This window comes from Erithacus rubecula, assembly GCF_903797595.1.
Source record: "Erithacus rubecula genome assembly, chromosome: 12".
NCBI classification, from domain to species: Eukaryota; Metazoa; Chordata; class Aves; order Passeriformes; family Muscicapidae; genus Erithacus; species Erithacus rubecula.
Genome location: NC_136664.1, coordinates 20260416 through 20288350, shown reverse-complemented (window position 1 = coordinate 20288350; position 27935 = coordinate 20260416). Strand labels below are relative to the sequence as shown.

The window sequence follows — 27935 nt, the reverse complement described above, 5'->3', positions numbered from 1 at the left end:
GTTTCACATGTTCCTGTACATCTCCTGTGATAACTGCTCCAGTTGCTCCTTACAAAAAAGACATTGGTTCTAAGGCTGAAATTATGTGAGGTCTTGCTATTTCAGGCATGATAGAGTTCATTTCCCTCCACTTCCCTGTGTCTCAGCTGCCCCCAGAAACTCCTCTGCACAAACACACTGCTGCCACAGAAGTTTTTGCCATGTGATGCCCAGTAACTTTAATGAAAACACCACAGCTGCCGTCCCACACAGTGCTCTGAACATCTGGGCTCTGTGTTGCATCCCAGATAGACAGTCTAGAAAAGTATGGCAAACAATTCAGGCACAGTCTCTGGCTTGGCCAGCTTTCTCCACTTCCATGTTATTGTAGAGCAGAAGCAGCTTCTGGGCCTACATTCAGGCAGGAGTGGAAGTGATGCTGCATCTCTCTGGGAGCCCTGCTGGCCAGCAGATCCTAGAATACACAACCCAAGCAAAGGAGGGGGTGCTCTGCACACCCCCTGGTCTTGCACTCTCCAGGCAGAACATCTGGCAAACATCAAAGAGGGGCAGGAAGAATTCCCCCCATCCTCCCCCCTAAACTTGGCAGGAGTTTTGGGAGTTTCTGCAGGTAAGGCACACTGTCTAGTTCCATGCCTTTGGCTGCAGTCATTCACAGAGCCATGGAGTTACACAGAGCTTTCTGGAGAGCTTTGGGGACTGTGATAAAAAAAATAAAATAAGCAAAGGCAGGGAAGCATGCTGGAGTCTGCTGATAGACTGAGAGGACACCTTTTCATGGGAGAATTTCCTGTTCACAGCCTGGGGACAGCTACATATAACCTCCACTTGGTAAGGGCAGAGGCTCTCTGGACTTGTGTAGACCCCCCTTTCTCCTAGCTCTGTCTCAGCCAGCTGTGGGCTCTGCTCTACAGACACAGTGGCCTTCACTGCTGGCCTGTCTTCCCTCCCACAGCAGGGAAGGACAGACAATCCTACAAACAGACAACAGGACCACAATGTGGCACTACAGTCCCTTCCTTCCTTCCTTCCTTCCTTCCTTCCTTCCTTCCTTCCTTCCTTCCTTCCTTCCTTCCTTCCTTCCTTCCTTCCTTCCTTCCTTCCTTCCTTCCTTCCTTCCTTCCTTCCTTCCTTCCTTCCTTCCTTCCTTCCTTCCTTCCTTCCTTCCTTCCTTCCGTTCCTTCCTTCCTTCCTTCCTTCCTTCCTCTTCCTTCCTTCCTTCCTATTTCCTTCCTTCCTTCCTTCCTTCCTTCCTTCCCTTCCTTCCTTCCTTCCTTCCTTCCTTCCTTCCTCTTCCTTTCCGTCATTCCCTATCCTTCCTTCCTTTCCTTCCTTCCTTCCTTCCTTCCTTCTTTCCTTCCTATCCTTCCGTCCTTCCTTCCTTCCTCTGTCCTTCCTGTCCTTCCTTCCTTCCTTCCTTCCGTTCCTTCCTTCCCTTCCTTCCTTCCTTCCCTTACTTCCTTCCTTCCTTCCTCGTCCTTCCTCCTTCCTTTCCTTCCTTCCCTTCCTTCCTTCCTTCCTTCCTTCCTTCCCCTTACTCCCTTCCGCTCCCTATCCCTCCTCTTCCTCCCTCCCCCGCCCTCCCTCTCCTCCCTCCACTCCCTCCCTCACCTTCCTCCCTCCTCCTCCCTTCCCCTTCCACTCCCTTCCCCCTTCCCTCCCCCCTTCCCTTCCCCCCTTCCCTCCCCCTTCCCTCCCCCCTTTCCCTCCCCCGTTCCTTCCTCCCTGTTCCCTCCCACCTTCCCCAGTCCATCCCTCCCTCGGGCCTCATTCCTCCTTCTACACTCCCCGTCCTCTCCCCATCCCTCCTTCCTCCTCCTTCCTCTCCTTCCTTCCTTCCTTCCTTCCTTCCGTCCTTCCTTCCTTCCTTCCTTCCTTCCTTCCTTCCTTCCTTCCTTCCTTCCTTCCTTCCTTCCTTCCTTCCTTCCTTCCTTCCTTCCTTCCTTCCTTCCTTCCTTCCTTCCTTCCTTCTTCCTTCCTTCCTTCCTTCCTTCCTTCCTTTCCTTCCTTCCTTCCTTCCTTCCTTCCTTCCTTCCTTCCTTCCCTTCCTTCCTTCCTTCCTTCCTTCCTTCCTTCCTTCCTTCCTTCCTTCCTTCCTTCCTTCCTTCCTTCCTTCCTTCCTTCCTTCCTCCTTCCTTCCTTCCTTCCTTCCTCTTCCTTCCTTCCTTCCTCCTCTTCCTTCCTTCCTTCCTTCCTTCCTTCCTTCCTTCCTTCCTTCCTTCCTTCCTTCCTTCCTTCCTTCCTTCCTTCCTTCCTTCCTTCCTTCCTTCCTTCCCTCCCCCCCCCCCCCCTTCCCTCCCCCCTTCCTTCCCCCCTTCCTTCCCCCCTTCCTCCCTTCCTTTCCTTTTATCCAGCCCTGGGCATGTTCTCAGCAGAAAGGACCTGGAAAGGACCTGGAAAGCTCTATGACCCAGTGCTGTTTTTGCATCTCTTTACACTCATTACTCTCTGAATGGGCAGAGATCTGTGAAGCTGCTGATTCATTAACATCTTTGCCATCTTGGCTGCTTCAAATGAGAGTTCACCCTGACCCAAGAATGATTTACTTCCCTTGGCTGTTCATCACAAACTGATACTGTCTCCAGTCCCTCAGACCTTGAGGGATTTGTGTACAAATAAATTTTATTTAATTTCTTGTGAAGTTGTTACTTTTGAGCAGTAAAACACTCAAGCCTCTGACAGAGAAGGGAATGATATCTAAAATTAGTGTTGGGAGACTACTCACCAACTTCATACCCAGCCAACTTCCTCAAACCTATCAATATCAGCATATTAACAAGTCACAGCTTGGGGACCATGGAAGAATGGATAAAAACCTCTGACACTCAAGGGCCCCCAGCTGGGTCTGTGCATGGATTGGAAATAGGTTTCCAAGCTGCCCAACACTGCACCTGTCCATTGATATAGGTACAGCATCACCAGAAAAGCTTCATTTCCTTCTTTCTCACCTCAGCTGTCATCAGCAGCTGGTTTTGCAGATGATTTCAGCTTTAGTCCTATTGCCTTTGCCTCCTTTCTTTTCTCATTGTGCTCTAAGAATCTGTTACTGCCAATCTACTTTCCCACGAATGATCAGTCTCACTAAGCAGGGCAAAGCTGTGGTCAGTAAGATTTCCTGCCAGTGCATGTTATATGGCACTACTGTGGCCAAGAAACTGCCCCCTTCCTCCCCCCTAGCTATGTCTTCCTACTTGTGAAACCATCCCCTCAGAACCAGAAGAACCCACTCCAGGGTAAGATGCCTGAATGGGGCTAGCAGGATTTGGCACTAAAACTTTGTTGTTAAGCTGACTCCAGAATCCAAAGAGGTGCTGCTCAGCTGCACCTCCCATTAAGATCACCAGTATGGAAGGTGGTTTGCATACCTCAATATCAGCCCCAGCATTATCACAGGACAAATCAAAACCATCATAATAAAATTTTGCAATAACCTCAGTTTAATTAATAGTAAGGAGGAAAAAGTCTTGCCAGGCCAGATGGCAAACTCTTTGTTTCTCACATGATGACTGTCAAATTACCATCTCCACAAAAGAATGTCACGGAATATATTTAATAAACCTTGGAAATGTTTATCAAAGTGGCAGTAAAGATCCTGACTGATCTGCCTGGATCTGTCCACATGAAACAGCCAAATGTGGGCTAGGTTTAAGGAGTCACCACCAATAAAGGACTCAAGTGCATAATGCTGGACTCCAGCAGTACTCAGGCACTGAAATCCAGAGTCACACAGGCCTTACTCATGTGCCTGTACCCTGTGGTTTCTCCTTGGCTCACATTCAGGATTTATGCTTCCACACCTGGCCAGAACAGCATCTCCAAGGGGATGCACTTTACACTATCCTCCATGGGCATCCAGAGATGAGATGTCTCTTCTCTGAATGCCCTAAGGGATGGGGTCTTGTAAACCAGCTCTGAGAACAGCAAATGCAGCCTGAGGCTCCTCACACCAGGGAGCTGCAATCCTCTCACTTCAAACAGAAGCTGCTCACCAGTGGGACAGGGAGAGCAACCATCTCATTAGTGGAGGGCATGGTTTCACCTCCACCCAGAACAGCTGATCAGCTGGCAGTTAGACAGTCTTATGGGAAGTGAGAGACAAACACTCTCAGATTGAGGAAGGCATTGAACTCAGGTCTCCCACTTCCTCAGTGAATGCTCTAAAACAAAAGACAGTGACTTAGACATCAACCAGAAGGAAGGAACACTATCTTATCTCCAAGAGCACTGTCCTTGGGGAGATGCATGCCATCAGAGTGTTTACAGGACTCAAGCACTGAGTGTTCTGAGTGAGGTTTCTGTGCTCTGATGGAATGGCAGGGATGGGAGAGTAGAAGATTTCAGAAACACCTGTATTTTCAGTCTGCCCTCACACAGCACACATGGTCTCTGGGAGCAAGATGTCTCAATTGTCTAGGTTAGGTCTGAAATTAGCCCTTACTGAACAGGGACAACGAGAAGGAGAAAGTGCTCTGTCATTGTATAGCATTGCTGCTCCATTTCTTGGGAGCATACATTCATCCAAGATCCCCTCAGCCCATCCTGGCAGCCTGTCTGCCTGTCCATGGGCTAGGGAGCCTTGGCACAACAATGCTGCTTTTGGCACCAGGGTCTGGCTCTTGAGACTAGAGACAGTGGCACCTCCTCTTTGAACACTGAGCCCTTCACACCCTGACTTGCAATAAGTCAGCACCACTCCTGGGGTGCCCAGGTGGCACTATCAGCACCAGAAGCTTGTCTTTCATCTATGCTCTTTGGGTGAAAGGATGGGGTTCACTGAGGGTCTATAAGTTTTTGGTTAGTGAATGGACACATTCTATGGGAATTTGTTTCAGTTCTTCTGTATTTTTGTCTTTTGGTGGGACAATACACTTTGAAAATTTCTTTTCTGCCCCCTTAGAGAAAATAGGATAAAAAATGACTGACACTTTCATACTGCAGCAGAACAATCTTTACACTGTACTAAGTTCTGCCTCATGTGTGTGAAAGCACAGTGTACTTTCATGGCCTTATCTGTTACCTTGCAATAACAATAACAACAATACGAAAATGAATTTTCCATATAAAACAAAGCAATAAAAGTGCATCAGCTGCCAGTGCTGGCTGGTAATCCCATGAAAAAAAAGGCAATATGACACAATTTTTGCAAGCTGTTTCTCTTGGCAGATGTTATTTCCATTTCCAGTGTAAAGGCTGAAGTGACTGACACCACGCTTAACTTTAGTTAAACCCTGCTATAGCTGCTGAAGCCACAGCAGGGTTCTGCTTTCATGTTGCTGCTAGCACAGGGAGTTTCAGAATAATTTTGGATTGGCTTGGATACAAGTCTAGCAGGGTGCTACAAATAGAAATAGCAGAAGAAGGTAGTAGAGTAAAAATATGCAGTGCTGGATCACGGGTGGAGAAGTAGCACAGACAGGAAGCCAATGAAAGCGACAGAGCATGCTGCTGCTCTCTGCCACTTGCTAGATTCTGAATGCACCCTATTTCCCAATTTCTGAAGAAAACTACCACTTGCATTAACCTACATATCAGCACTCTGGATAAGAAAGCAGCCATGACAGGAAGGGGAACATTGCTTTAAAAGCTGCCCTTCCAAAGGCACCCTGTGCATTGCATCACAGCTCACACAGTCACCGTGCTATGAAGCTTCATCTCACAAACAGGTACACTGGGGCACAGCCCTGCACTTGAACCTCTCTGACCTTTGGGGATACCTGTTTTCAGTCTGGGCTCACCCATTCCTGTGATGGCCCACATCTGACAACCTGCATGCCTCAGCCAGACTCTGTTGATGCACCTAATGGCCTGGCTTGTTGTCCAAGATCACGACCAATTCCCACTGTCTCGCGTGGGATTTGTCAGTAATTAAGGAATCTGAATCTGGATTTAGGAACCTAATTTATGGCACTTGGAGTGGAAAACTCTAGCCAATAAGACTGCACAACCCTATTACCATGACAGCTCAGGAATGTCAGAACTCAGCAGTCTGGAATAAGGGGCCACTTTAAATGTAGATTAAACTGAAAACAGCCCTTATGGCCTAGAGCACCTGGGACCAGTGTCTGCCAGCTGAAATGCCTTGAAGGTAACTATTGCTGGTGAATCAGGTGCTGGCTTAAGATGCCTACAGTTGCCTCAAGACACAGACAGATTTTTTTTTTTCCAGAGACACTGCTTTGGTTTTTTGGTTTTTTTTTAGTACAACAGGAAACTTGTGAGCTCCAACCCGACGGAGATCCATGCAAGCCTCTTGCAAACCTCCTGCTTGCTTTGGTTCCCATGGCACATCCACTGAGTCTCACTCATTTCAGCCTCACAAATCTCCAGCCTCAGCCTAGAGACATAAACTATGCCAAGCCTGGGTCCAGCTATGGAGCAGGACTGTTCCCCTTCCTCTGAACACTACTGAGTGAAACCAAGTTGCCCTACTGTGACACAGGAAAAATATGATCAGCATCCCGTGCAAGGCGCTGGGAGGATGTATTTTCTCATCTGTTTGCAACCTGAGGGTGAAACAAAGGGTGAGCATTTCCCTGGCTGGTGTCTTCCTGCTTGTCCTTTGGGTTCTCTTAGACGTGTCCAGCAATGATCTCAGAGATTTGTTGACATGCCAGTGGGCACTTCTGACAGTGGATGGGGTGCCAGTGGTTCTGCCTTGTCTTTTCCGACAACTCCCCGAGGACAGTGATGCTTTTATGCCTGATACATGCTGTCATTTTGTATTATAGCTTTTCTTTGGAAGCAACTTCATAAAGGACCAAAAGAAAACACAACCCCAAACCCCAAAATGCAAACACCATAGAAAACTGAGGAGTTCTGCAGACATCACAGATGAATTACTGCTCCTTCCACTGACACAGAGCCAACAGAAGCCATAGCCCTGCCTGCTTTACAACATGATCTGCCACTGGCTGGTGGTTACTGGTCACCAGCATGACTTCCCCTGCATTTCTGCTCTTTTTCTTCTCCAGTCCCATGATGTGGTGAGGCCCTTGATAGAGGCTTTTGCTGCTGTATCAGCATTTCTGGCATGAAAAAATATTTGTGACAATAGAGCAAAACTTTGGATTCCACAGCTATGTTGCTTGAAGACATAAATGACCAAGCATAACCCCAGTGCCTAACTGTCCTCCTCCTCAATCTGCCCTCTCATGCCTGATTCATGCAGCAGTCACAGAGTGACAGCAAGAGTTGCAGTCTTGCATAAAGAACTCACAATGACTTGCTCAAAGCAGACTGGATGGATTTGCATGTAATGGTTCAATGTGCTGGAATAATATTACAAGCACACTCCATCTAATTTAATCTTCAGCTGAGTACAGTAATTCATTCAATATTGCAATACACTTGACAGATTAAGAAACCTTTTTTATTTTATTAGGCTTAATTCCCTTTTGTATGTCTCTTATTTTCTCTGCATGTCAGTTTGGAAATGCCAATTACAGGACCAAAAATAGACCAGTATATATCAACTATGTAAATGACTATGTCCCATGATAAAAACAATGCCATAACTTTGGGGTGATTTTTCAGTAATTCTATTTCTGTTGATACAGGTTGTCTGCAAACATAATTGACTAGGTTCTGGTGAATACATAAAATCAGAAAAATGATAGATGGGAATATACCTCCTGCACAACCTGAGTTTTTCAAAGGCATGCCTACTCCCTCCACTCTACACACAAATCTATACATTTTAAGGTCCAGAAGGCACTTTTTTTTCACACCTAACTTTACAATTTTACACTAGGCTTCATAATCCTAAAAATATCTCCGTGGCACAAAGCCACATATACAATACGTGGGTGGAAGAGCTGTTAGCATAGTGGGAAAATATTCTGCTGAAACTCAAAACTTTGAAGAAACAGCTGAGTCACTCTTTCACAGTTAAGGTAGTCTGGGCTTGTTGCTCTCTCCTATAGCCCTGGATGGTGTCTGGCACATTTCTCCATTCTCTGACTCCCAGTGACCCCTGTACACTGCTAAACAAGAACTGCCTTGGAAACATTGGCTTTCAGGTGAATTTTTCCATGCAGGCACACAGACTGAATGAGCACTGATTCTCCTGGGGACTCCTTGGGCACGTGCAGCAATGCAGGTACCTCTGCACTGACTCACAGACATCAGCCCTACCTTGCTATGCAAGGTGATATTCAGCAACAGCACCAACTTATGATCACAGCTCACAAGGCAAATCATGTTTTTCTGGCCTTAGAAAAAATTCCTTTTTTATGAAAAATCATGAACATAGGCAAAATTTCAAAACCTAGCTCAAGTGCACTAAGCTAAAGGAATGAGACAAAAACTTTGAAAAAAAAAAATCTCATTTATCATTCTCTTATTTTATCTTTTCTTTTTTCTCCTCTCCTCTCCTCTCCTCTCCTCTCCTCTCCTCTCCTCTCCTCTCCTCTCCTCTCCTCTCCTCTCCTCTCCTCTCCTCTCCTCTCCTCTCCTCTCCTCTCCTCTCCTCTCCTCTCCTCTCCTCTCCTCTCCTCTCCTCTCCTCTCCTCTCTCCTCCTCTCCTCTCCTCTCCTCTCCTCTCCTCTCCTCTCCTCTCCTCTCCTCTCCTCTCCTCTCCTCTCCTCTCCTCTCCTCTCCTCTCCTCTCCCCCTGATTCTAGTCAGCATTATTACTTTGGTAAAGAAGAGGGAGCTGCCTATGAGCCATTTATTACTACATAAAATTACTGAAATTACAAAGTCTATAAGTAATAGCTGCCAACAGATTATAGGCTCTACTAATGCAGTCACCCATGAAATATATAAGGCTTATTTTAGAACGAACTCTAGTACAGCCTATACATTTTGATCCCCAGAAAATAAAACTTGGCTTGAAAAGATTTTGATCTTTTGACCTGTATTTTAATGCAAGATTTCCCTAAAAACTTGTTTTTGTGTGTACAAATCAGAAAAGCTTACACAGATGTAAACAGCTCAATTTGTACATGTGACAATGTGCCAGGTTTTCGGCCTGTAAGAATAATTTTCATATGAACTGCAACAACAATATAATTAATTAGCTGCACCATACACACACAGCCATGCAAATGCTGTCATTGGGATGGATTCACAGTGGCTTGTGGGACAGGTTTGCCAAAATGGCAATATCACAGGAGACTTTTGTATTTTAAAACCTGTAACAACAAGCCCACTTTTACTGATAAACCTTCCATAAAAGCCTATTTCCCAGTTTTGAGCTATGTGCTAATGTTACAGCTTCTAGCCAGTCTGATGTGCTTAATGTCTGGAGGAAAAAAAACACCCATGTGTTTCCTCCTCTACTAGGAGGATATAATCCATATAAATCCATCTTAAAGCAGTGCTCAGGATGTGAACATACTCCAAACTTGAATTACCCTACCCTGCTCTACCATCACACTGGAATTATGGATGGAAATGGAGGGAAGGATTCCCATATATTTTCAAAAATTTTCTGCAGTCTTTCTTGTTGTTCTCACATTTCACAATATCCAGCAGTCCTCCAGCAAGAGCACTCTGCTTTTCATGGGAAATGACTCTGTCTGGGGCAAAAAAATGTTTTTCTAAATAAACAGACTGTGTTATATAGTATGAAAGCTAATAAAATAAAGTTGGTTTAACATGCCTACACCCCACCTGCCATCACCAAGCACACAAACATGCCCAGGCTTTGCCTGGATAACATTTCAAGTGCTAGGCCCTCCAAGAGCAGATGCCCATTTTCTCTCTCTCTCTGGTTCTTTTTCTTCTTTTCCTGTATTTTTGTCCTTGAACATTTGCTCTCAGTCCAGATAAACTCGATGCTAATTTTGCCACTGCCAGAATTCAACTCTAAATAGCCCCACATCTTAACTACATCCTTTTTTCTCCTCTCTTCTCCAACCTTCCCTCAGTATCACATTTTCTTCTGAATCTTTTCTTATCTCCAGTGAGGTTTATGCTTTTGCTGGCTGCTGGGTGCCCATCACTGGCCTGTAATGTAGCACCATGGTGCTGTGGCACCATGCTGGAGAAGGGGAGCCTGCTCCCTTATTCCTGTGTGTTTGACACATCCAGCAGCACTGGGACAGCACTGCCAGGCTCAAGTGAAAGGTCTCTGTGCTCCTTTGCTCAGCCCTGCTTCCTCAGGCAGCCCTGAGCACAGCCCCTGCTGCAGTGTGAGCAGGCAGAGGCAGGGCACCAGCACAGTTCTATCCTTGTCAGCTGCAGCATTTGCAAAGGAAGAGCACCCACATCAATATGTAAACTTTCTCTTAACAGCATACCCTAAAAAAAGGCAGACACAACTCCATGTGCTTCCAGGAAGCCTCCTCCAGCAATTCCCAGCAAAATCAAAGATACCTGTATTCCATAATGGCAACTTGCATTAAGTATGCAAGCCTCTAAAAATCATTGCTCTGTTATGGGCACAAAATACAAACATACATACTGCCCACCTGAGCCCTAAAACATTTTCATTACTTAAAATTTTCTTCTATCAGCTACTGAAAGGGAAAGAACAAATTTCACTCCACTAAATTAATACAGGAAAATTCTTTCAGCTGGCTGCTCAGGAACTCTTGCAGGGATAATTCAGGCCACTGATATAACACTGAGGAATACATCCAGCTACTGAGCAAAAGCCATGATGAACATCAGACATGTCAAGAAATATCTGCTGCTGTTTAAAATTCTAAGCTAATCACAAATTAGCTAATAAAAATTTGTTATATTACTGATAATCACATTTCCTAAAGCACTTGGTAATCCCATTACATAATATATTACATGAGATAAATTAAAAACATTAATTACATTCTTCACATATTATATAATGACCTAGATACTGCTTTGGGTCTCATGAAATACCCACTTGGAACTTGCCTTAGCAAAGGCCAGCTTCAGACTGCTTTTATCAATTCAGAATTCTCCATGTGCTATCTGTAAATGTTATTACTCCCAATGCAAACAGAAAGCAGTATTCCTAGAGCTTTATTTATTTACATTGCCTACATGTGCACTTCAAATCAGAACTTGATGATGTCCTGTGGAAATCATAGACCGACTTTTTCAAATAAATGCTGCCAATAGAATTGTTATATACATTCCTCAAGCCAAATACACAATGTTACTCTTAGAACTGCAGTCTAGGGAGTTAAATCCCAGTCATACTCCAGTCAACAGGAACTCCCCTCACCTCCAGAAACAATTTGAATGAGCCAATTCTGTAACAAATAATAAAATAGGTTAAGAAATGTTTGGTATGAAAACTCTGGCAAACCTATTCTTTTGATTTAACATGAGTTCCAGTAAACACAGGAGGGTTGCTGACTGGAATGAAGCAAATAACAGTGGCACATAGCCTTTTAAATTTTATATTAGATTATGAAAAGTCTAAATGCTAATTTGCACAATTATGAATCAACAACATTTATTTCAGTCTGACTCTGTCATCAGCATTTTAACTGAACTGACATACCAATAAAAATGTGAACATAACTTAAAAAAAATTAGGGAAGATACATTCCCAGTCCACCAAACTGAACGTGGTTCCACCACAGCAAATTAAACCCTAATATATAAACAACAATATAAGAAAGGAAAATTTGTATGACAAAAATTATTAGAAGCTTGTTTATAAGAGCTAGAATATGTGGAACTTAGTGACCACAGCAGATCTGGCACTCAGCCCTGATCTCAGAGCTGCTGGTTTGTGTGCACCTACTGTTATTCACACAGTCTCCCCTCCCTGAGGGACTGGAATACAAATCATATGGTGGATCTAATGTGTAATAGCAGCTCAAGATTCATTTGGTTCTTGAGGCAAGTCTACAGCCAGATACATTAGGATCTGCAGAGTGAACACCCAGAGCAAGAAAACTGAGACTCAAAATTTCCACAGTATTCAAGAAAGTTCTGAAACATTTTGAGGCATCTATTCAGCCAAGGTTTTCCCTGACTTCAAAATTATTTTGCCATTGTTAAAATGTCTAAAGTGGGGTTTATTCCTAAATGTGGTTCTTTATTTTAAATGCAAACAACTAAAATCACAAAATCCCTCTCAGAAAAAGTTCTGTGCTAATTGCTCTCTGCTCGTCAGTGAAGCTGCTCTCAGAAAAGCATTCATTGCTGCCTTCTACTGAGCACTCTCACATTTTGTAGACGTCATCAAACTAATAAAGTCATGCCTAAAACTAGGGGAGGTCTTGAATCTCTCTGTTGACTAAGAACTGTTGTTAAAATGTAAGTTGCCCTGCCACACAGAAAATAGTCAGTGCAGGTAACCAGAGCCAGCCTCTACCACATGAGCCCAATCCTGTTCCCACTGAAGTCAATGGCAGAACTCCAACCCGTCCAAAGGGAAGGGCAACAAGCCTTCTATCTACTTAATACAAATGAAGATACTCATCTCCTCTTTGACATATTTTGGGCTCCAAGCCATTGGCTGACACTTGTTTGGTTCTCTGCACGTATGTGACTCATGGGATAATATAATGCCTAACTTCCATTCTGCCAGACCTGTCTTTCTCTGCGGTTGACTATTAATTTCAGAGGCAAGATGCAATACTGCAGTAAAATAGGATGGTGTTAAAGTAAGAAAATTGCATTTACTGAGAGTAAATGAATCAGATTCCCTTTGTGAGGATTCCCTTCCAATTAAAGAGGTATTGCCATGCAGTCCTGAAGGCATCAGCCCATTCCTCCTGCATAGAGAGGGAGTTTGTGGAAGTCTCTAGTCTTGGCAGTAGTGTAAACATCCCACCTTCGCCCCACCAGGGTAACCCAAGGAGCAACCTAATAATGGAAAGGACATAAAAATATCTGTATTCCAAATAGCTGATTTTTATTTCAGGCTATATACACAGACTGGGTTAATCTGGATATACAGGTTTTCAATCAGCTTAGCATATGCTGATTTTCCACCAAAGGTGTAAACTCTTTGTGATATGGGCTGATTTTCTCTCTTTGGATCCATAACTGAATAGTAGTACCATGAAATAATAGAAATATAATACAGACTAGAAGGAATATCTGAACAGACTTTCTGGTTCTTTCGAAGTTTCTTGTGCTATGCTTATTATTACTAAGTCTTGGCATTAAACTGCAGTATGCAGTATTTTGTGTATGATATAGCAAACCACACTGTAACACTGGTACTTGTGTGGTGTTTGTATGCAATTTCATGTGTATAAACATGTATTTCATTACAGAGGAAGAAAGACACACCCAAAACCAGAAATGTCATTGTATAAAATGCAATTTTTCACCTCATTTTTTACTTTTTACCCAAGAGAGAGCACTGGGTCTGTTTCTCCACCCTTTACTCAGACATTTGCCAATCTTTTCACCACTGAATTGGGTGAAAGCCAATTCAATCAATAAATCCAAATCAGTAAGCACAAAACACCTGCTTTCTCCTACCATCAAAGCATCTCTCGCTGCCCCACTTCAGTGTAGAAATTTGTTCCTTTCCTCCCAACTCCTGAAGCAGGTAGATGAGGAAAGCTCCTCAGGGGCAATTCTCTTGTCACAGCAATAAAAAATAGAAGACTGAGAAATCATGACATTCCTCCACCACCCCCAGCCCGCTGCAGGACTTTGCCATGGTCATGAGCAATCTCTCAACTCTGTACACAGTGCTAGAAGACAACTACTCCCTTCATCCTCAACATGTGATTGCTTGCTCAGCCTCTCAGTCAGTGCCCAACCCCCTGCCTCACCCCCTCCGTGTCCCCAGCCCCCTGTCTGGGACTGCTGAGGGGCAGGGCTGGAGAAGGAAGGACTGCACAGTCCCACTAGTGCAGCAGGACGGGCAGAGGCTTGGCAGCATTGCAGCAGTGCTGCAAATAAAGGGAACAAGCTCAGTGGGAAAACCAAAAAACCACCCAGAAGTCATGAAGATAAATGTTGCTGAGGACATTCAGCCACAGCACCCTCCCAGAGCTGGAGCTGATCGAGCCTTTGCCCACGTCAGGCAGTCTTGGTGCAGGGTGCCTGTGTGCAGGGGGATGAGTGCAAGTGCCAGTGTAAGGACAGTCCCTGCTCATGGTCTTGTTACACTGACCCATGTGTGCCCACAGCACAGCACAGCACAGAACAGAACAGAACACAGCACAGAACACAGCACAGAACACAGCACAGCACAGCACAGAACACAGCACAGAACACAGCACAGAACACAGCACAACACAGAACACAGTACAGCACAGCACAGCACACAGCACAGAACACAGCACAGCACAGCACAGCACAGCACAGCAGAGAACACAGCACGGAACACCACAGCACAGAACACAGCACAGCACAGAACACAACACAGCACAGCACAGCACAGAACACAGCACAGCACAGAACACAGCACAGAACACAGCACAGCACAGCACAGCAGAGAACACAGCACAGCACAGCACAGAACACAGCACAGAACACAGCACAGCACAGCACAGCACAGCAGAGAACACAGCACAGCACAGCACAGAACACAGCACAGCACACAGCACAGAACACAGCACAGCACAGAACACAGCACAGCACAGAACACAACACAGCACAGCACAGCACAGAACACAGCACAGCACAGAACACAGCACAGCACAGCACAGCACAGCAGAGAACACAGCACAGCACAGCACAGCACAGCACAGAACACAGCACAGCACAGAACACAACACAGCACAGCACAGAACACAGCACAGCACAGAACACAGCACTGCACAGCCTGCCTGCCTTTCCCTGCAGCAGCACACTGTGCTCACAGGAGTGAGCTGCTCCACACAACCCCCAGAGGTCCCTTCCAGCCCCAACTGTCCTGTGATATTTGGAGTGGACAGTGCATAAAACCCTTTCCACCATCCAGCTTGTGCAGCACATGCCTAAATACCAGTGCAACAGGCAGTGCTTGGGGTCATGTGTGAGACTAGAGCACTGCAGGGCTGCAGGCTTTGACCCTGCTGCTAAGGCACACGTTCCTGGACATGCTGCTTTCAGAACTTTTTTCACCTGGGCAATGACTTAGGGACTTCCTGAAGGCTCAGCTGTGTGCAAGGGTAAGGGTTTGGTTGGAAAGGAAGAGAAAATGCAGATCTGCAGCTGGGAAGGGCTGGGAGGGGGCTGCCAAGGCAAAAGGCAGTCCACAAGGAGCATGTTGAGACTGCAAAAACTCTGTGCTGTGAGAACTGTTTAGTCTAAGCCACGACTGAGGGCCTTGTCGAGGGCTCAGCCTACAGTTAGGGTTAGGATTAGAGAACGCTGCTCACTTTGGCACTGTGTTTAAGGCAAGTGTCTCTAAACACTTTTATGATATCAATAATTTACCCTTCGTACTCTTCCAGGGCATTCTGTGTTTATATAACTATTGAAACACCTATGTGGTAGACAGGTGATATTAGTTTTGAATCACAGAATGGCTGATTCTTCTGCCACTGAAGACTAGTTTAATCTACAGTTCACTTAAATTAATGAAAAAATCTACTTTGTGAGGTCATAAATGATTTGCTGAAACCAAACACACACACACGGTGAGTCACAGTTCAGAATGTAACTCAAACAACCAGGACTGTATTCCCAGGCTCTAACCACTAGATTACAGTCCCTCCCACATATACCCTGCAATAATCTTTGCTCAAATGATAACAGCATTTCCCCACTTTACACGTTGGACAGCATTACTCAGTAAGGCACATCCTACCCGACGGGTGTAGAGCTCTGCAGGGCAGGGGAAGGAAGGAAGCACAAGTAAAAGTCATTATTTTTGCCCAACACCACTAGATCTTAACTCTCTCCTTGGAAAATTACTAGCTCTGGACCCCGCAACTTACATTTAACTGAAAAGTGAAATCCTTGATCCCGATTTTCATTCATTTTTCACCACCCCAAGCAGCGAGTGCTTGCAGACTCACCATCACTGGATTTTGGAAGAGCAGTCCCCTTCCCTTCCCTTCCCTTCCCTTCCCTTCCCTTCCCTTCCCTTCCCTTCCCTTCCCTTCCCTTCCCTTCCCTTCCCTTCCCTTCCCTTCCCTTCCCTTCCCTTCCCTTCCCTTCCCTTCCCTTCCCTTCCCTTCCCTTCCCTTCCCTTCCCTCCCCTCCCCTCCCCTCCCCTCCCCTCCCCTCCCGGGGCCGCTCGGAGCTGCCCGTCCCTCGCAGGGCTGAGGCGCTCCGGGAGCCGAGGGTCCCGCACGGCCGCGCACCGCCGGATCACACACACACGTGTGGATCCAACTCTCTCTGGGGCGCTCAGTTTCTGCTGTGGAGTGCCGCGCTGGACACACACAGCGTGAGGGCGATGGGCACACCATGGAGCGGTGAGGGCGATGGGCACAGCATGGAGCGGTGAGGGCGATGGGCACACCATGGAGTGGTGAGGGCGATGGGCACACCATGGAGGAGTGAGGGCAGTGGGCACACCATGGAGGAGTGAGGGCAATGGGCACACCATGGAGCGGTGAGGGCGATGGGCACACCATGGAGTGGTGAGGGCGATGGGCACACCATGGAGTGGTGAGGGCGATGGGCACACCATGGAGCGGTGAGGGCGATGGGCACACCATGGAGGAGTGAGGGCGATGGGCACAGCATGGAGCGGTGAGGGCGATGGGCACACCATGGAGGAGTGAGGGCGATGGGCACACCATGAAGGAGTGAGGGCGATGGGCACACCATGGAGGAGTGAGGGCGATGGGCACAGCACGGAGCAGTGAGGGCAATGGGCACACCATGGAGCGGTGAGGGCGATGGGCACACCATGGAGGAGTGAGGGCAATGGGCACAGCATGGAGCGGTGAGGGCAATGGGCACACCATGGAGTGGTGAGGGCAATGGGCACACCATGGAGCGGTGAGGGCAATGGGCACACCATGGAGCGGTGAGCGCTCCCGGGTGGGTTCCCCTCCCCGGGAAAGGCCGGCACCGGGCTGCAGAAGGTCCGAGGCCCGGGGCAGCTTCCCTGACACGGCGGAGGCGCAGCCCCAGCCCCAGCCCCGCCGCAGAGAAGGGCGGGCGGGCGGCCGGCCCCCCGAGGCCCCGCTGACCCCTCACGGGCACTGCGCCACACGCCGGCAGCGATTTCACCTCGCGCCGGCCGCCCCCACGGGGCAGCTCCGGGCCGGGCCGGGCGGAGCCGCCTCGTCCTCACGGTGCTGCCCCTTCCCGCCCCCATGGCCGCCACCTCCCCGCCATGGCCCGCGGCCGAGCCCCGCCTGCCCCTGCCCTGCCCCGGCCGCCGGCACCGAGGGGCCCGGGGCGGTGCTTCCAGGCCCAATCCCGCGGGAGCGAAACTCGCCTGGCCGGGGAGGGCCGGGCAGCGGCCGTGAGCCGGGGGAGCGGGGCCGCCCTGCCCTGCCCTGCCCTGCCCTGCCGCCGCCTCTCTCCGCCAGGCCCCGCCGCTGCCCGGTGTCCCCGCTGTCCTCCCCCGTCCCTCCCGGCCGCTTCTCCCCGCAGCCCGCCCCAGGCCCCCGGCGAGGTGAAGGGTGAAGCGAGGGGTGACTCATGGGCACACATCTGCCACCGCAAGCGTTTAGGAAATTGCCCTTCTTTTAAAGGCAACCGTGTACTTATTTCTCTGGGGCGAAAACCGGGGAGCTGCACTCCATTAACGCGTTTTGGTCACCAGCCCTGGCAGGGATGTGCAGAAGTCAGTGGAGAGCTGATGCTGGTCTGGAGAAAGAGGAGAGCTTTTGCACTCCTGCTACAGGAGGAGGACTGGAAACAAGCAGAGAGGCGGATAGTTATGGTAGAATATATGCTGTTTATTTATGAAGGTAACCAGGACTTCTGACAAATTTTATATGCAGTTCCCCCCCCTCCCAAATTAAAAAAAAAAAAAGCCCCATCAATGTGTGTGCATATACATACACGTATACATACCATACACACACACTGCACACACACACACACGCTGCCAGCACTATGCTCTCACTGTCATGCTTTCAAACAGCTCCATCCACCTTGTTCTCTCTTGTCAAGACTTACTTCAGTTAGACAAATTGTTATGCAGCTACGACACAAGGAAGAAATGTTCTGCATGGCTACCAAACGCCCAGGGGGCCTGTTTGTTTGTTTATTTTCCTCTCACTCTGGGAGAAGCTCCAGAGTCCAAAGGTGCAGCAGCACCAGGGACAAGCCTCCTTGCCCCACCACAGGCACCCTGCAGCCCCACAGCCCATGCCCCGTTCCAGGCACTCCTGCCTTGGGGTCAGGAGGCAGCAGCCAGTACAGGACAATGTGAGGAAGGCAACATACACTCACGCTCACCCACCCATACAAATAATAAAATAACGTTGCAGCACGAGGGCATAGTCTCTGTCACCAGATAAGAAAGTTGTGTGATGGCAAAGATCTAAGTAAGGCAATAAAGTATAGCTAGTGTACACAGAGCGGCTTTCACATTACATGAGGCACAGTTTGGGCCAACAGAGACTTAGAGAAGAGCTAAATGTTCTGGAATAAAGCAAAATACACTGAAAGTTCATAGTAAATACCCGCATCAATAGGTATTTATTCATTTGTGCTTCGCCACGTCGTGACATACAGTACAAGACACTGCTGCTTTTTCTTTCAAAGGAGAGAGCTCACCACACTCTTGCAAGCTGCTGTTCCATCAGTCCCGGGCTGTCCGTCGGTCCTGCAGTTCTGGCCCCTTGCCCCTCTCCCAGCCAAGGCAGGGGCCAGGGCTCGGCATAGGCAGCCCAGCCAGGCTGCGACAGTCCTGGCAGCAGTCTGGAGGCTGCCCCACACCTCAGTGCTCCTAAAGGGTGTCCGGTGCTGCACATCTCCCATCCTCAAGTCCTCTTCTGATTTCGCCAAGCCGCTCCTGCCTGCTGCGCTGCAGGCAGCCGAAGGGGTCCGGCAGGACACCCCAGACACCTCAACCCTCAAGCTTGCACCTCCCTCATTCCCTCTCCTCGCACCCTGCAAGGCTGGAGGGCATAGTAAGCCCCAGAGCTCCTGCAGCCAGCTTTTAAGGCACATCTGGGTTGCTATGTGTGCTTTATTACTGTTGTTATTATTATTATCATTATTATTATTATTACTGTTATTTACCCTGTGTAGACACGTGGTCTTTTAATTCTTTCTTCCCCTTGCCTTTCTCCTTAGAAAACCCACCATATTTTCAGCTTACTCTTGTGTCATCTCTAAGGCACAAACCTTTTAATACTAGAGCTGCCTGGCTTCTTGTATAGGTCGTGGATTGATAAAAAACAAACGAAACAAAACAAAACCAAAACAACCCCCCACTCCCCTCCCCCCGGCACACCGCGCTCGCCGGTACAGAGTATCTGTGCGCGGGCAGGGCAGCCCGGCCGGTCCCGAGCGGCGCTAGGCGCAGCTGCCCATGGCTTTCACCAGCGAGCTCTCGGGCAGCTGCCTGAAGATGCCCCGCAGAGTCTCCAGCTCGCGGGTGAGCTGCTCCACCCGCTTGCGCAGCCGCTCGTTGTCGGTGGTGAGCTCCAGCACCTTCTGCTGCGTCTCCACGTTGCGCTGCTTGGCCTTGTCCCGGCTCTTGCGCACCGCGATGTTGTTGCGCTCCCGGCGCACCCGGTACTCGTTGCTGTTCTTGTCCACTGTCTTTTTGGATTTGCTCCGGTGGTCCGAGGGCATCATCTTGAGGGTGCCCGCGGCGGGCAGGCCGCCGGGAGGGTGCGGGTGGTGCGGGTGGTGCGGGCTGGGCACGGGCGTGGGGGGCGGCGTGGGCTGCCCGGGCTGGAGGTGCATGGTGGTCTGGGCGCAGTGGGCGATCTGGTACTGGAGGTGGGACGGGTGCTGCTGCGGGGCGTGATGGGGATAGAGGGCCGACAGGGCCGCCGACTTCACCTCCTCCTCCTCGCGGGGCTCCTGCTTGATCACCAGCGGCCGCAAGCCCGGCGCGGCGATGCGCTCGTAGAGGGGGTCCAGCTTGCCGTCCATGTAGCCGGCCACGCAGCCGAAGAGCGGCTGCTGGTGGTGCTGCGGCTGGTGCCCCGGCGCCGAGGCGGCGGCGCCCGCCCCGTGCATGGTATGGAAGTCGAAATCCCCGGCCAGGATGGCCTTGGCTTTCTCCTGCTGCTTGCTGTGCTGGAAGAGGTCGGCCAGGAACTCGTCGTTGAAGGCGGCTGGGTCGATGTAGGCGCTGATGTCGATGGAGTTCTCGTTCTCGCAGATGTCGCCGAGCTCCGCGCCGCCCGCAGCAGGTGCCGCCGCCGAGGGAGCCTCTCTGTAGCTGTAGGTGCTGCCGGGCAGGGGAGTCTGGAGCTGGTGGTGCTGGCCGCTGCTCATCGGGGGCCGGGAATCGACCTCGTAGAAATTGGCTTGCTCCATGAAGCAACTACAGTCTGCCGGGCATGGTGAAGGGCTCCTGCAATCCAGGTTTCGAACGGGACGGCGGCGGCGGCGGCTCTAACAATCTCGCGGCACGGCGCTGCACGGCACGGCTCGGTGCTCCCGGAGCCCGTCCCCCGGCCCAGCCCCAGCGCTCCGCTCGCTGCCTGCCCTGTTGCTAGTGGGCTGCCGCGGTCCTGCTGCCGTATATATACAGCCCGCAGCAGGGCCGGGGATCGCCCTCTAGTGTCCAACCTCCTGCTGGGAACCTTTGACCGCCGCGCAGCCGGGTCCCAGTGCCCCGGCCGGGCACGGCCGACCTGCCGCCGCCCCCGGGAGCCGCCGCACCGCGGGAGCCCGCCCCGCGCTCCTCGGGCCCCTTCCCCGTGTCCCGCCGCCGCCCCGAGCCCGGCGGGCGCTGAGCGCCGGTGGCTGCGGCCCAGGAAGCTCCGCGCTGATAAGGGGCCCGGGGGAACGGCGCGGGGACTTTGCGCCCGCGCTGCCGGGGCCGCTCGGCGGGGCAGACTGGCCGAACGCGGCCGCTTCATTTCCGCCGACAGCTTCGGCGCAGCGCTCCCCGGCCGCGCTCCGCAGACAGTCTCAAAGTTCACCATCCGCGCGCACTTGCAAATATTTGGCCAGCCCGGAATATTCGCCCCGTCGGGATTGGGACACGAGGCGCTGCCTCCCTGGCGGTGGTTACCTGCCGGCCCTGTAGCCGTCGGGCTCGGAGCATCCGCCTGAGGCCGCCCGCGCCGCATTCCACCGCGGCCCGGCTTCACCGGGGGGCTCGCCCGGTCACAGCGGGACCCGGGAGTCCGGCCCTGAGCCCGCCAGGAGCTGTCCGGGATGGGCCCGGTGGGACTGTCCGCGATGTCCCCGGTGGGACTGTCCGGGATGGGCCCCGGTGAGACTGTCCGGAATGGCCCCGTGGGACCTGTCCGGGATAGCCCCGGCGGGACTGTCCGGGATAGCCCCGGCGGGCAGGGGCTCAGAGCTCGGTGGCCGCGGGCGCTCCCGGCTCCGCTGCCCGGAGGCGATGGGCCGGGCCCCGCTGCCGTGTCCGCCGGGTACCGCCGGACTCCAGCCCGGAGGAGCTGCCCCGTCTGCCCCGAACAGCCCGAGCCGGGTCACCTGCGGGCCGCTTCGTTCCCCGCACGAACAGAGCGGGTAAATTTAATGACGGATTTCCCCAACCGCACACTCGGCGATCTCGCCCAGAGCCCGGCCCTGGCCGGGATGACGGCGGGCGCACCCCGCAGCGCAGCGCGGCAGTGGCCGGGTGTCCCTGTACTGCACACGGTTTGTTTCCCCGGCAGCACCATTCCCAATCCCCGTTCTGTGGGGTTTTGAAGGCCATCAATGTTCCCGCAAGCGCGGGACTGGAGAGGAGCAGCGTGTCCCGGCCACCGCTTCCCTTCTCCGGGGTGTGCGCCTGCCTGTGGCTCCTGTGCACGGCCACAGCCTCCCCAGGAGACTCCGTGTCCAGCTCCAGCTCGCACAGGATTCCTCTGGCTGTCATCGCTGCCGTACGCAGAACAGATGTGTCTGTCCCTGCGCAGCACCCAGGTGCACCCACGGGCTTTTGGCTCTCCTGGTCATGAAGATCCCTTTGAAAGGAGGGACTCCAAGCTCGCTGGAGTAGGTGCGGGCTTAAAATTGCAACAGAAAGGTCTGCAGGGAAAATGAATCAAACGTACTGGTGTCTGGAGAGAAAAATAAAGAATGCAAGTCTTAGTTCTGAGTGTTTTAGTAAAACAGAAATTTGTGACAGTAAATTCCTCAGAAAGGGTTTGACAGATTTCTTGCAATTAAAAATCACTGACAAAGTGTGCCACAAGAAGCAAAAATGACAATACACCAAACCTCCATGCTTTTGTTTCACACAATGCAGGTGTGAACTTTCGTTTCATGAGCAAATGCAAGGCCAGCAGAGTCAGCTGGCACACTCCAGTCCTCTCAGGCAATTGGATTCTGTAATTACAGCAGGGAAACATTCATTTACAGATAACAGAGTATACTTTTCACTATCAATTGAAAGAATTAATCCTAAATTGTTTTTACATGTAGTCAGTATTTTCTATAATGACATGTCTTGGGTCCCACCGGGAGCTGCAGCACTGTCTAAGCACAGAAGCACTCACAAGAACTCTGAACAAAGTACTAGTACAGAGGACAAGCCTCAAGTCTGTGACAAGAGTGAGTTTTAGGTGTTTCAGAGTTGAGAGTAAAATGTCCCTGACTGCACCCAACTGTCCAAATCCAGCTTCTTCTACTCAAGTGAACCCATTTCCAGAAATGGGACAAACACAGAGCTGGACTTACTGCCTGATGAGAGAAATATAATCTGGAATAAAAGCTGGTCAGCAGTTTATGCTTAGAGTTTTCAAGAGGCCTCGTCTGACTCTGAAGTCTGCAGAAACAGGAATAGGCCATGCACATTTAAAATAAAAAGTCACTGCTACATGAAACAACAGAAGGATAACTAAAAAAGCGTAAGCAGAAGTGTATCACTAAGTTTGTGATTCAATAACAATACCTACACCTCTCTAGTCTTTAAAACACTCATATTTTATAATCATTCTGAAATTAAGGCCTAACTACATATTAAAAAAAATAATAAAGTAAATCAGAACGTTTAGGATCAGATTCCATTCCTAATTACTGTAATTAACGAACAAGTCCCCACAATTTAAGGACTGGTTTGCTCAGTTTTGGTTTGTTTTTTTTTAACATAGACCACTTTTATCTAAGTTAAGAACTTTTAAGTTTTCTATTTTTACACAGAAACCTTAACTCCTGTTCAAATTATTTTAATATAGTATATAATGAAGCTCCCAGCTTTATCAAAAAACATCTTTGTCTTTTTATTTTCCCTCCCTGTTTGAAAACAAATAAAATGTTTAGAACTTGATCATCCCCAAACAAGCACAAATGCTTATTTCCACATTCATATCAACAGTGATTGATACCAAATATTTCAAATATTAAAGAGAAAGCTTGTTGCTTAAGTTTCATGAACCGGGGAGCTGATTTAGCTAAGAGAGGAAGGATGTGTGCTGCACACCATGGCTCCCTGAAGCAGGGCTGTCAACTCTTGAGGGTGCTATTCTTCCATCCCAAAGCAGATTTTGCTGTCCAGAAGCTCAGGGAGGGCGAGTAAAGTGCTCCACAATTCAAAACAGCAGCAAGAGTCATCTCCAGCAAGCCAGCTGCACTCCTTTCTGCTTAGGGAAGGAAACTGGACAGAAAAACACAACTGTGAAGGAATGTGACTAAGTGCATTTGTGACCATTAAGTTTTTAATTCCATTGGAACACTGAAGTCTCTTTATTTCACTTATTTCACCTGAACTCTGCTCCTGTGTGGTTCTCAGGCCTTTCCCTCCTCTGGGCTGCAGCAGGGGTTACTGGCTGCAGGATGCAGGCTGTGGGCAGGATGGTGCTCTGCTTGCTGATCCAACAGCCTGGCAGTCTGTGCACAACATAGCATGTGGCAGCCCTGTTAGGAACCAGAGTGCAACTGCACATTTATTTTATTACCTTGTTAAACCAGAATCTTTCATTGCTACTGACAAAGCTCCAGGCAGGAGTCTGCACGCAAAACTTCTCAGGGTTAATGCCAGCAACAGCCCAGCCTCTCCTCTCTCCCAGCTGCAGAACTGCTGGGGGAAGGAAGGCTGGGGTGGGCATTGTGGAGCAGAAAGGATGGGACAGCTGCCCTGGGAGTGACAAAAGGATATTATCCTCAGCTGTGTCCCCAGTGCACCTGAGGAGTAGGCAGGCATGGAGCAGCAGTGGTTTCCTATGCAAATAAAGAGCTGGCAATCTACCATCTTACTTGTTGTGGTACACTGAAACACAAACTTCTCCCCTCTCCTGCTGTGTTTTCTGCCCCAGGGAGGAGACACATGATACTGCACATAAAAGCTGCCACACATGACAATTTTCAGAGGAAAAGACTTTATATGCCAAAGCCTTGGAGGTCTGTAGATGGGTGTGCAGAGCAGTGTCTGACAAGTCAGCCTTCCCTTCAGCTGGGAAGGGCAGCTGGGGACTGCTTATCATTTTTTAATGTGCATTTTGATCCAACAACAGATGATTTAATGACTTATCATTACGGCTTTTCTCATTTGAAGAAACACAACTTCAAGGTGAACCAACTCAAATCCATGCTATCTTCCTTTTTTGTACCATTCCCTTTGTTTTCAGGGTGTCAATGACCATGTCCTCAGTTCTTGCTATCCTTGTGCTCTACTGACTTCTGGCTCTTCTACTGAGAGCTCAGTCCTTTGCAATTTCCAAGCTAGGTGACCGAGGGCATTTTTTCACTTCCATTTACCTGATAACTGCTCGCTTCCATTCAAAAGGCCCTCACAGCCCAATCTGTTTCCAGCTTGTCACCTGTAATCTTGCACCAATCAGTCTGTGAAGTTGTTTCTTATCCATTCACAATCTTTGCATGGTTAATGAGCCATTGCATACACAGTTCCTCTCTTATAATTAGGACCATATTTCACTGACCACATCCACGGTTCCCAAAACACTGCAGATGTTTTTCAGATACAGGATAAAGTCCTGAATGTACAAAGGATGAATGTACAGTTGAAATACCACAAAAAAAAAAAAAAAAAAAAAAAAAAAAAAAAAAAAAAAAAAAAAAAGAAGAAAAAAAGAAAAAAAAACAAACGCCCCAAACAATGATATTGTTGCTCCTCACCTCTCAGGGTGCTTTTTTTTTCTGCAGCACTAGGCCATCACCTTTGCCTAAAGACTTCCACAAATGATGTCTAACAGTAGTTCTTCCAATGGTATTCAATTATCCCTTTGTTCAGTATTTGGCCTATCCACAATCACCCATTCTCTCTCTCTTTAGTCTTTCAGCTCTGATTAAATTAAATTATAACCTCCTTTCTTTCACACCTGATCTTCCAATCTTTTGTCTTTACCTTACAAACTTCAATAGTTTCTCTCCTCATGAATGGCTCATAATCTTTAATTTGTTCATGCTACATTTCCCTGGCTGATGGAGCAGTTTATTACTCTCTATTCCATAGCTAGAGAGCTGTGAGATGGAATGACTTGCCAAGGCCATGCAAGAAATACATAACAAAGCTGAGCATTTAATCTCTCCTATGCCCTAATACCAGCCTGCTAATGTAACCAGTGAGCATGCAAAAGTTTGACTACTACATTCCTACAAAGGAAATCCTTTCATACAGTGCCTCCTTGTTTGCTGGCTTTTTAAATGGAAATGGTTAGATCAACTTTTTTTTATCTGAAATTTATCTCTGAGGTGAACTGCCAAGAAAATGTCATTATTTTTGATTTTTGCCATTGTATGCTTAAAGACACATATAGAAAATACAGCTCATTTTCTTCTAGACCCTAGATTGCTGGACTGAAGACTCTCATTGATCTCAGTAGGAACCTGTGCAGAGCCTAGCCTGGCACACAAACTATGCAGCAGAACAATAAAAGGGTATCCTACCCCAAACTCAATTCCCAACTGTGCTTTTAGGGAGGCATTCTCAAAATATTCTCTGAACATTATGGCTGTTAGACTTTGGCAAGATAATTTTCATGGCATTACATAAGAGCTAATCCAAACTCAGAGATTTCAAATCCTTGCAAATCCAGAAAAATTATTATTTTTCTTTTTTTTTTTTTTTTTTTTTTTTTCCCACTCAGGTGACACCAACTTCTGGCATTTAATTAAGATGCTCTCAAAGTGCCTACATGAGCTGTGCAGGGAACTTAGATTTACAAATATCAATGTCCTAAACTGCACCTAAAACTAGATGCTGAAATAACAGCAGCTTAATAGTCTTGTCAGCAGGGCTGCACACCTGGGTTAGCATCAGCATTTACCAAAATCCTGCTAGTTAGAGCAGTAGCATCTCCTGACTTGTATGAGTAATTCACTCTGATACCCAAAGGACATTATGATTATGAGTTTCTCCATAAAACAGCAATTTGCAATCTACCCAAAGTGGCATCTAAGGCTGAACAACTACTCTGGTTTCAAAGCACACCTATGTGAGCACTGGGAGGTAACACTGAATCACAAAAAAGAAAATCCCCTTGTTTATCTCAGCAACATTATTCATACCTGTGCTTTTAATGTAAAAGCATAACTTAGGCAGTCCATAGTCAATCCAAAATCATCTGTTTTGGAGAATGGCCTGGTACATCTACAAAGCTCAGTTAGTGCTTGAAAAGACTGCTTAAGTAACAGGAATCCTTCCACTGACTTAGATGTAACATTTTGCTGTTCTCAAAAGACTTTCAAAAAGAAGATGAGAGAGCATGTCTCAGGCTTCATCACTCTTTATAAGTAGTTTGCACTGTGGACACTATTTTTTGAGTTTCTGGGGAAAAAAAAAGAAAGACAAAAATACCAAAAAATGTTAAGCATTTTCTAGAAGTATGGAAAAATATGCTTTGCTACACAAAGAATGTACAATCAGAAGAAGATACAAAAAGTGAGAGCAATGGGACTGGAAATGAAGAGAAATATCAGCTGATAAAAATAGTCATGGCATTTCTTAATTATGTATTTTAGTACATGACACATCCTGTCATAAAACTTAGTCCTTGGCATGGACTAAATTCTGTGTTCTCATCCAACTTACTCCCCTTTAGAAGAGATTGCTACAAGGATCAAGATTAGGCTAAAGAGTAAAAGTATGGTATAAGTTTACATTCCATAGTACAAAATGGATCTGAAAGCCTCATGCTGTTGTTTCACAGATGAAGACAAGAAACTCAAGGATAAGGTGGGATTTTCCCACTGCTCTTACAGTGAAGCTATTGTGTGATTTGCTGGTTGGACACTGGGATAACCCATGACCTCACAGTTTTTGATTGCCAGCCTGCAAATACTTGATGCTCAAAGTACCTATGGAATTAAGGACTAAGATTTTAAAATATGAGGATAATATACCTTTGGTGCAAACCTTCTTTTATTAATGTCATAAAGCATTCAGCTTCAGTGGAAGAAAGCTTTGGGAACACACTCAACTCATGTTTTAAAATGTCAAGCTTTATAAGTATTGACTGTAAACAATTTTACTGTTCAGAGCAGAAGCCACCTTCTATCTTAAAATCTGACCCCCCTGCTGAGATAAATTCAGTTTTCTTTAATTATCCCACTATTTGCCCAGGGATTTTTTTCTGGCATGAGTAATCCAATCAAGAGCTGGCTGACTAAATAAAAATGTCAAGGCAGCAAGAGGAAAGGGAGCTCAGGAAGGAAGGAAGCTCAGCAAAGTTCTTGGGGTCACTTGGTGACATCACCAATGACTCCAAGCTGTGATCAAACCAACCACCAGCATGGGGGAACAACAGGTCACAGAGGAAGGAATCAAGTCAGAGACAATCTTAGCTTGCAAAGGATTACAGTTTTGTTATCAGTTTCCAGCTAATCACAGTGGCACTTCTGGCAGCAGAATTCCCTTGCCTGTCCCAGGAGCAGCCCCTGCACAGGTGAAGGCTGGGAGGCAGCTCCTGCTTTGGAGCCAGCACTCAGTGCTGAGTTCCATCTCTGGCACACAGGGTAACTCAGCTGCAGCAAGCTCAGGACAGCACCAGCTCTCCTCTAGCCACTGGCACTGGCAGGTGACATGATGTGGCCCTTCCTTTCCTGCAGGGGTTTCCAAAGTCACTTGAAAACATCCAGAGAAGG

General features: G+C 48.2%; 1 protein-coding gene across 1 annotated transcript; it reads right to left on the bottom strand.

The window, feature by feature from the left end:
• Window positions 1-18423: 18423 nt before the first annotated feature.
• On the bottom strand, window positions 18424-20805 carry CEBPA (CCAAT enhancer binding protein alpha). Its single transcript, XM_079315881.1, has one exon. The coding sequence runs from the start codon at window positions 20247-20249 to the stop codon at window positions 19272-19274; it is 978 nt and encodes a 325-aa protein (XP_079172007.1). The 5' UTR covers window positions 20250-20805; the 3' UTR covers window positions 18424-19271.
• Window positions 20806-27935: the final 7130 nt, after the last annotated feature.

What these genes read in the sequence shown, in the direction of transcription:
- CEBPA (XM_079315881.1), bottom strand. Translation starts at nt 20,249, where the DNA reads ATGGAGCAAGCCAATTTCTACGAGGTCGATTCCCGGCCCCCGATGAGC.